At 52.9% G+C, this 10,064-nt stretch overlaps 1 protein-coding gene across 4 annotated transcripts in view; it reads left to right on the forward strand.

Moving 5' to 3' along the window:
* The first annotated feature begins 345 nt into the window (after positions 1 to 345).
* Positions 346 to 10,064, forward strand: part of LOC105192332 (dual specificity protein phosphatase 22-B) — a 10,503-nt gene continuing 784 nt past the window's right edge. Inside the window, exons 1-8 of one of the 4 annotated variants that reach the window (XM_025297460.1) lie at positions 346 to 1,171; positions 4,590 to 5,471; positions 7,559 to 7,675; positions 7,797 to 7,921; positions 8,031 to 8,202; positions 8,272 to 8,450; positions 8,626 to 8,826; positions 9,002 to 10,064. The exon at positions 9,002 to 10,064 is cut by the window's right edge and continues 784 nt beyond it. In XM_025297460.1, the coding sequence (XP_025153245.1) occupies positions 5,451 to 5,471; positions 7,559 to 7,675; positions 7,797 to 7,921; positions 8,031 to 8,202; positions 8,272 to 8,450; positions 8,626 to 8,826; positions 9,002 to 9,245 (1,059 nt within the window). In that variant the 5' untranslated portion in view covers positions 346 to 1,171; positions 4,590 to 5,450 and the 3' untranslated portion in view covers positions 9,246 to 10,064. Of the gene's footprint in view, positions 1,172 to 1,404; positions 1,536 to 1,577; positions 1,978 to 4,589; positions 5,472 to 7,558; positions 7,676 to 7,796; positions 7,922 to 8,030; positions 8,203 to 8,271; positions 8,451 to 8,625; positions 8,827 to 9,001 lie in introns of those variants that run through there. The other 3 variants (XM_019845636.2, XM_025297436.1, XM_011156391.3) reach the window with 3 other exon arrangements.

Raw genomic sequence — 10,064 nt, forward strand, 5'->3', positions numbered from 1 at the left:
GCGGGAGAAGAGCGCGCGCTCTCCTCTCCGCTCTCTCGGGATACGCGAGCCCCATTCAAGGATGATCGCGTGGTGGTTGGTGCCGTAGGCCAGCGCTATCCGCCATTTATGACCACGAGCGTAGCCCAGTAGCCTGTATGCAAGTCCTACTACACTAGATTTCCGGTTTGTAGGGCAGGGTCGAGGGGCAGGGGCTAGGAGAGGAGAGGGCAGGAGAGGCCAAAGGGTAGGGGCGCCTTTATCGAGCGGCTTCTGCGCGAGCCCGACAGCGACGCCGGCGTATCGGCCACCCCCGGCGTCCTCGACTTACCCTCAGGGGCGGATTGTAAACGGTGAGCATGCGAAGGGTGATGTCCCGGAACGTGGGCGAGGGCGGAAACTCGGAAACGGGCAACATACAATCGCGCGGCAGTCTTCACGGCAGTCGAGGATCTCGCGAATCTCGCGAGGATCGCGGCGAAGGACCGTCTCAGCCTCCGAGATCTCTCGACCGAGCGGAGCCGCAAAGTCGTGTACTCTTGGTCCGACCGGGGGATCGAGTCGCTTAATCCGGCCGTGCCAATTCACCTCCCCCCCCTCCCCTTCGATCCTCCGCGCTTTACACATTCGCCCTTTCGCGGCGTCGCGGCGGAGAATCGGTTAGGAGATTTCCGCCTTCAATCTCGCCCACCTCGTGGCAATGAATTTGCAACGGGACGCAGATTCTCCCGCGGACGAGACGTGAGAGAACGACGACGACGTCGGCCGGCTGCAGCGTCGCGACGTGATCGCGTAATAGATAAGAGGAAGTGGGTTGGCACGATCCTCCTCGATAACCGGCGGTTATCGATATAGCCTCGACGCCTCGCAAGATGCTCGTATCTCGCCCGTCGTACCACGCGCTCAGTTTACCCCGCTCGAAAGAGACCGCCTGTCTCTGCCTTTCGGTTCGCCGCGGGACGTCGCTTGATCGGCTTGATCCAGCCTGAGCCGGGGACATTGTTCAACACCGCGAACAATAATCGATCGTGGTGCCGCGACAGTTTAAGGGCTTAAGGTTAAGGGTGTCCACCTTCGTCCGTCCGTATCGTCGCCCCGTCAACGTGCGTTCCTCCTACTCACGGTTCCGGCTCATCGTCACACCGGGCTAATCTAAGGTGTGATCCTCCTGCAGGACGAGGGAATCCCCGGCGTAAGACGACGCCGCAATACATCGAAACCGGCAACACGCATTCGAGCACGGCTATTCGCGCAGTGATAGGATCTACCCCACTATCCTGCACATTGCCCTAGCTACTGCCCCCCCGTAGTGGTTTAGTTCATCCCCACTTTGCGCTTACCTCTCTCTCTCTCTCTCTCTCTCTCTCTCTCTCTCTCTCTCTCTCTCTCTCTCTCTCTCTCTCTCTCTCTCTCTCTCTCACCCACCCTCTTTACGTATTCTTCTTGTTCCCGCTATGCCGTGTCGGGGAAATCCATTGCGTCCGCTCCTTGCGCGCTGCTCGTCCTGAGAGCGGGATAGTTTTCGTACGACGCGCCCTTCCGTCAAGTCGTCGACGGTGAGAAAGAGGGAAAGACAGAGAGAGAGAGAGAGAGAGGGGGGGGGGGGAGAGAGAGACGAGGGAGAGGGCGACACACACGAGTCGCGCTCTGCAATACAGTGCACATCTGCTACAACCGTGTGCGACGGACGAGACGACCGAAAGTGCGACCGAACGATGGAATTAAAGAGGCACGATCCGCTTGTGCGACCGCGGCGGTGGCGACGGTGGCGAACCACCTATCTCAGGAATTAGCTGAGCGGAAGTAGTTGAGCGCGGGGCCTACGATTCTTCCGTGACTCGGGCTGCTCCTTCGGAGGGACGAGTGCGCTGAGAGTGCAAGCGAGCTAATCCGCGATAAGGGAGGAGAGCTATTGCTCTCGGGGAAGCTATTTCTCCCACGGTGTCCTCTTGCCGCGACGTCGCTCGAGTGATCCGATGATCCATGTGGATTTCGCAGGTGCGTCTCGCAAACTCCTGGATCTCTTCCGTCGGAGTTTCGTTGAATTCAGTTCAATGCGAGTGTGTTTCTTTTCTTTTTTTTCGTTTTTTATCAAAGCGCTGGCTCCCCTCAGCAATCTCTCTCTCTCTCTCTCTCTCTCTCTCTCTCTCTCTCTCTCTCTCTCTTTCGCTTTCTCCCTCTAGTTTGTACGTCTTTCCGCCATTGTCGCTTTGATCTCAGGCATGAATAAATGCTCTAATATCGTCATTACCGTTTAATCGCCCCATCTCTTTGCATTGAGGTGCATTCGACAGAAGACGACGCGACTCGTCGTTGCATCATTTATAATGTGGCTATAGCTTTTACCTTGATTAAAGGATAAATCTCGATATGCATGTATTTCGCGAGGATCAAAGAAAACAGCCGGGGAACCGTAGGCGGCCTTTGTTGGCTAACAGATGAAAGGGATTTTAACGAATGCATCCCTGGCGCACTCAATTTTAATGAATTAATTTCGTACGATTGGCACGAGAAAAAATTTACTGTAAAAACGTTTTCCACCGCGAGAGACAGCTTCCGATTCATCGGTCCCGGATTGGTTTCCACTTAATTCTCCATTCGTACGTATATATCGGATCACCCTTTTATTTCAAGAGTAGGTCGCAACATCACTGAGAGCGCACTTTTCAGCTTGCGGCTATATTCCTTTTCTCTCACTCTGGCTTTTATTTATAAGCGCTTCCATGCGGCAGCAGATAATACGCAGAAATACCAATAAATATTCAGCTAGCCTGTTGATTAGATTAGATATTCGACAGAGATTCTCAAGATTATCCGTTGTATATTTCCACGCACGTGTGGTCTTTTATCGTGATTTGTGGATTCACTCGTGTGTTAAAAGTCCATGAAGAAATTTTCGAATAACATTTTACCTCACGAAGCAGATGACTCATCGATATAATAATAAAATATAATCTCTTTCCTGGACTTTTTCAGATTTTTTCACTTAAGATTGAACTCGCGGTTGTTAATTACTTGATGCGACGCTGATATCGATTTAGGAATTCAAGGAAATAAAACTAATCGTGACTCAACCAACTTTCCTCGCATTATCGTGACGAATGCATGTTTCAGAAATTCAATGGCATGGCTTATCTGTTGCATTACGAAGGAGTTTTTAAATGTTCCGGCCCCTCTCTCAAATATTCTCTCGTAAACTCCCCTCAAAGAAAAACACATTATAATTACAACTCTTCTAAGCGCGGGCTCGTACACTTCGTGCCTCATGCTTACTAAACGATGACGTGGATCGAGTTACGAGGTCGTCGTGGAGAATCCGCAAGCTGTCGTTGCAATTAATATAACTTCCAGCCACGTCGATAGAGTTTCAACTTTTCCCTTGGCGGTCGACCAAACTAATACTTTCAGACTGAGAATGCGAGATCCTTTAAACTTTTACCCCTAGCGGTGCCGCAATTACACATCGCTCTTTGTCGATTCATCTGTCTATAAATATCAAGCGAGCGCCATTTATCGAAAGCGAGCGCTTTTTGCGGCCAAACTGAAATGTCGCAGAGCTCGTCTCTCTCGAGCTCGGAATCAAAGTGCAAGCCTCTTCATATCGCGGTGTTTTGCTCCTGAATAACAAGAATATATTGCGTCGCGCATATTGGGCCAATATATTGGATCGGAATTTACATAAACGCGTATACATTCTGTGCCGCGATATATGCCGCGATCTCGCGGCAAAAACATATCTATTGCTATGCGCCGTTTTGGCTGCGGGAGCGCTATTTTTCTGGCACTGGCCAGCAATCTCAAAGTCCTTGACGATCGACGCTAATTTCATATATATTCACGGCTTTGCGCAATTAAACCTTTCTTTGCATCACTACGTCCGAGGATCAATAATATGTTCTCTTTCGTGTGTGTGTGTGTGTCGCCAAATGTTTGGAAATAATCTGTTCACAAAATTGCTCGATCGAAGACGCTCTGTGGTTGGACGGCGCAAAATTGCCGCGTATCGCCGCACGATTAATCATGAGCTTTAATTACGAGATTTGTTTTCGTTCGAGAGCGGAAACGTCAGTACTACTGGCGTAAGTAGGTTAACGTACTAGCAGGTAGAGCCGAGTCCTTATAATCCATTTTATTGATTTTGAAACAATCGATAAGCGTAGCGCTTCTTTAAACCGCTCATCTCCGTCCACTTTTCGAGATAACGGCGGCCGCTCGGCTAGTCGGAATTGGCCGCTGCACGTAGTAATTTTTTTCGTGGGCAAGACGGAAATATTATTTCAGCTAATCAATCGCGACGTCGCGAGGTCGTTCGCGGAATGAAATGTTCAGCAAATCGTCCCCAGCTCGTTTGTCCGTTCTTAAGACGACCGTCGAGATCACACGCACACACATGCGATACGCGGGACGACAATTTATCAATAACTTGTCCCACTTTCTCGAAAGAACAAGCGCGCGTTTCCTCTTTCGAGCGAGGCAATCGTGCCGCGTATCGCTGATCGATACTCAAGACAAATTCTCTGCTCTCCCGCTATTTTCGTTGCACGATATCTCGATGCTATTAACTGACAACTTTTTCCCGCAATATTAAAGGTACTGCGTCATGATTACAGGCAGGTTTCCGAAGAGACAGCTCTATCTCGCTCAACGTACAGCTTCATGCCGAAAAGCCGATTGGCTCCAGCCTGGCCGCGCGGAAAAAACCTCGTCTAAAACGCGCGCGCGCGCGCGCTGTATTTTTCCCGTCCCGTTGTGTGCTCCGGGGCCTGCAATCCGCATATAAATGGAATCCATCCCGTCGGCTAGACTGTACGCAAAAGTCAGAAGCTCTTCGACAAAGAGGCGGCAAAAAGCGTCCTTGAATCCCAGTGTTGCCTCGCGCCACGAGAAGCAGGACGAGCGCCGGTCCGCCGGAGGATGCAGCCTCATTCTACCCGGAGAAGACGTAGGAAACGTCACCGAGAGGAACGCTTGCGAGTAGCTTAAGCGCGCGCAACTCAGCGGATTATAGAGACAAGAATTCGAAACAACGTACACACATCTTCGAAACGCACATTCACACACGCGCGCGCGCGCGCGCGCACAATATGGTCGCTGAAGGAACAAGCGTTGCGACATAGCGGCAAGATAACGACGTTACGAGACGACGATAAATCCGCGAATGTCGGAATGAGGAAAGGTCGAGCGAGCCGCGAGCCACGTGGTCCACGCCACGTTCTCACGCTATAATCGAGAGCTATACGTCGGCGATGTGTACGAGTGCCCGAATGCGCGGCAGCTTAATGGAGCCTCGATCTATATCGCGGAGGATGGTGCTCGGCGAACAATGCCGCTTTCTCCGGCGATGAGAATCGCATCGTGTCGAATCGTCGAGGAATAAGTTCAAGAGGCTGGAGACGACGGCGGCCGGCAGCGAACTCGTGCGCCTTTCAATCGATAACACTTCAGCACGTGCTCGTCACCGCGGCAGCATCATGGGGAACGGCATGAACAAGGTGAGAAATTCGTGAGGAGCTCGCTGCCGCGTAATTTCGCGACTCGTCGCGCCAATTGAGAGAGAGAGAGAGAGAGAGAGAGAGGGAGAGACGGAAGAGGAAGTGTCCGTCTCATCTTTTATACATGTAGTGTGTCGCTTCATTATCGCACAATGGGGCGTGTCGGCCGATTTTAGATAACACGATCGATCGCAAACTGGCACTCTTTGCGAAGAACGGATTCCTCGTCTAAATACGTTTGATAAATTGTCCATCTCCCTTTACTTCTTCATCTCGCTCTCGTTACGTCGGCACACGCGCACGGCGAGTCGCGAAGAAACGAGTCATCCTCCCCGATCGAAATCTCCAGTTGTGTTTCCGAGCGATAAAAAAAAACCCCCGGCGCTCTGCGCCTATTGCATATGCAAACATCATTATTCAATGTTCAGTAATCTCGCCGGAGATTACTGAACCGCAGACCGTCGTATCTGCGAGCTTTCATCCCCTCCGACGACGGTTTCGCCCGTCGCCCGTGTCTTCTCCGCGGCAGCCGCGTCTACCTGCGGTGTTTACGGTTTCGCGCCCGGAACGACCGGGCGAATCTTCCAGCGATCAGCGAATGTCGGCCCCGTCAGCTTCTGTGTGACGTTTAATTTTCCCGTTCGCGCCAGATAATTGCTTCGGGATCGCGATCGATCGCGATCCTTCGATAGAGGGCAAGCTCATGGTATCGAGAGCACCACCCGCAGTCTGTGCGAGATCGAAATATTCCTCCGGAAACGTTCGAGAGGACTTCGTCGCTCGTGGGTGACGGCTTTGATGTCACCGAGCGGATGAGATCGCGATCTATGCAACGTCTCGCCGTGCATCGATCGATGGCCCCGACGCTATCTGCACGTTGCCGTGAATCGCGGAAACACACACACACACACACATACATGCACCAGCGCACGCACACACCGAGATGTCACGAGCGATCGAAATCGCATTTTCGTCGCGTGCCAACGCCGCCGACACGACAGCCTGTTTATTCGTTTTTGCTCTCCACTCAACGGGGCGAACATGTCGCCCACTTTTTTTCTCCCTCCCGCGCTTTTTTTACCTCCGTTTCCCGGGATCGATCGATCACGAGACGACAGCCGGCCGTCAGGCATTCGCCGACGGCCTCGTCGAGGAGCCACGACCAGGTCGTTCTCTCTCCCGACTAAATCAACGCGCGACGAGAGCGCGATGAAGGATCGCAGGGGTAGCACGGCGTAACCGTGATAAGAGCAAGAAGGAATGAAATTAAATCGCGTGGAAGGGGAGAGGGGGGGGGGAGGGGGTTAACGACTAACGACCCGGGGGATATTTTCGTGGTAGCGCGACGCCGTGAGAATAAACGTCAGACTCGAATTACTAATGAGTCCGCTGCGAGATTGCTTCTCTTAATGCGTCTTAATTCGTTGATCCGATTCCCGAAATGCAACTTGCTCCAACCCGCCAAAGGAGGCTACTTTTGCCGTCGGATCAGAATCTCTCGTCGGGCAAGAATCGCCGCGGTACCGCGGCGGTGAAAGTAACCGCGAGTAATAAACGACAGGCGAAGGACAGTCCTGTGCCAGCAGCTTGAACGTTACCTCTTATTGAAAATCCAATATTTGTCAAGCTGGGTAAGTTAATCTAAGATTACGGTGCCCGTCGACGCCCATCACGAATCTATTCCCGCGTTTGCATACCTCCGTCGCGAGCCTGACCCGGATTTGCCGCCGCCGCCGTCGCCGTCGTCGTCGTCGTCGTCGTCGTCGTCGTCGTCGTCGTCGTCGTCGTGGTGGTCTAAGTAATCTTTTGCCAAACAGACTGCCGTAAAGAGACGTAGCATTTCAAATTAGAGCCGCAGGGGAAGAAACGACGAGAACATCGCGCGCGTCGTCCTGGCTCATTCAGCGTGCCTATTTAGGGTCAGGGTCTTTTCATACGTTCCACGGAGACTCTTGATTACAGAGGGTGTCTGTTATCGGGGCGGTGTCGATTTGAATATTAATTAAAGAGTAGCCGCGAAAATGTCACCTTTCGCTGAGCCGCGTATTAATAACGTTCTCGTTCGTTCGCTCGATGTGTGCCGGCAGGTGCTCCCCGGTCTTTACGTGGGTAATTATCAGGACAGCAAGGACATGATTCAGCTGGAGCGGTACAAGATTACGCACATCTTGGCCATCCACGACGGGGCTCGTCGTTTACACTCGGTGAGTACGCGAGAAACGCGCTCACGCATGCGTGCGTGCGTGCGTGCGTGCGTCGGAGTAAAGAGCGACGCTTGTATGCAAATGTACGCGAAGCAAACACGGAGATCGCTCTTGTTTTCAGGACAAACATTACCTGTGCATCTTGGCCGCCGACACTCCCGATCAGAACTTGTCGCAGTATTTCTCCCTCTGCAACGACTTCATTCACGCCGCCCGCCTTCGCGGCGGAAACGTTCTGATTCATTGGTAGGTGTCACTCGACACGCGCGAATCAGCTCTTGCCGATTCGGCAAGATTTTTCTTCCACCCTCTTCCTGTCGCTCATAAATTTTGCTCACCGACGACTTTCTTTCAGTCTGGCGGGAATGTCGAGGAGCGTGACGCTGGCGGTGGCCTACATCATGAGCACCACCGACCTGTCTTGGAAGGAAGCGCTCAAGGTCGTCAGGATGGGCCGTTCCATCGCGAACCCGAACGTCGGTTTTCAGCAACAGCTCAAAGACTTCGAGTCCAATCGCCTGCAGGAGGTGCGATCAAATCGATACGAGTTTCCTTCCGCGACGAATCTGGGCATTACATAACGTATCTTGACGCAGGAGCGCCGCAGGTTGAGAGAGCGGTTCCCCAGTCTCAGTCTGACGGAGGCGGACGCCGAGACGTGCCAGTCCAACCTGAGGAATTATGAGACCCTTGCCTTGGCGAAGGAGGTGTGCGAAGGCAAATGCGCGATGGGACGCACCTGTCCGACCGGACTTTGCCGACAGGCCTCCAAGAGGTAAGAATCGCACCGGGATCTTTCGTCCCATCAAATTATTGAATTTTTTACTTATTCATCTACGGTGGAGAAAGATGTAGAACGAAAAAGAATGTAAGAGACGAGAAAGACGAATTAAAGACGAAAGAACGGGCATGAATGAAAGATTTCTACATTATCGTGAACTCGATCGCAGGAGCCCGAGGAGGAAGTCGTCCACCAGCAGCATCGGAAGCGCGTCTTCCGGTAGGACACCCCCGCAAACACCCAGGCTACTACCGTCCGCGCCACCTTCGCCAGCCTTGCACAGATCAGCGAGCGTGGTGTCTACGTCGAGACCGAGAAGCGGGCCCGCGGGCTTACATTCCTACACCGGAGGATCCGCTCCACCTTCCAGGTGAGAGTCAACAAGTGAAAAGAGTCTCTTCTCTCGAAGCGGTTTTTCCCGAAGTCGGCAAGTTCGTCATGTCGACTCAATATGAGAATCGCTGCGCTCTTAAAAAATGTCAGTCGCTCCAAACGTCTCATCTCGAGAAGGCAGATCTGAAGAAATGATCGATCGATGATTACAGAGCCGTGTCGAGGGTGGATCTCTCGGCAGCGGTCGCCTGCAGCAGCAGCAACGCCAATCTCTCCGCCGTAGGCAGGTCGAGCGCCTTCTCCGGCAGCAACTGGCGCTTGACGGCCGGTTCCGCGCCGAACACGCCGAGATCGACGCCGCCGGTGTCCCCGCAACGTTGGCCGCGACGACTCTCGAGCCGGCAGACGCCGCAATTGCCAGCGCTACCATCGGAGTCGCAGCCCCCGCTGACGTAGCGTCAGGAGAAGCTCGATTCGCTGTCGAGCTTGGCGGAATAACGAGCCAAGGAGATCGACGTTACCCCTGCTGTCCGAAAGGAGAGGAGATCCTTCTGCCGTTATTGCGTTTCCCTTTGCAAGTACTCGTCTCGTTACACTCTTATCATTACGTTCTCGGATGCGGTCGACTCGGGTCGGCGAGTCTTCTTCGTCCGACGCGGAGGACAGCTTCGAAGAGATGAGTAGGGCAGAGAGAATGTCCCGAGCATATCAGTATAAATTATCGTCGCTCATTGCGAAGATGAGCCTGCTTAATATCTCCCCTTGGGGGGGGGGGACTCGACGTCTGAGGTATTCGGCGGGGCGTTCGAGATGTTGCGGATGATCGAGTCGGCTAGACATGATCTTCACAATGAAGTCGACAACGAGGTCGATCGAATTCGAGGAACTTTCGTCCGGGCGACGAAAAGGAGTGCCGATACGCCGGACGTGCCGCGCGTATCGCGTCGCTGGGGACTGTTGGTGATACTGACGTATATAAGTTGTTATAAGTTGTTACCGGTTGAGTTGTTGCTTATACACGGCGAGAAAGTGCTTTTATCGCGGATGCGGGGACGAGAATCGTGCCCCGATGGTCTGCGGGAACACCTGATGATTTGTGTAAACAAACTGTAACCCCACGCTCCATGTATAATTTCACTGTTGGCTTTCGACCAGACACGAGAAACGATATCGGCGGACGCCATCATTGACAATCTTTCATTTGGGTGTCACGAGTGTCACGAGAGGCGAGTCGAGTCAAGTCCGTCTGACGCGCGCGCACCGATCGATTCGCGA

This window comes from Harpegnathos saltator, unplaced genomic scaffold, assembly GCF_003227715.2.
Source record: "Harpegnathos saltator strain DR-91 unplaced genomic scaffold, Hsal_v8.6 scaffold1, whole genome shotgun sequence".
Lineage (NCBI taxonomy): Eukaryota > Metazoa > Arthropoda > Insecta > Hymenoptera > Formicidae > Harpegnathos > Harpegnathos saltator.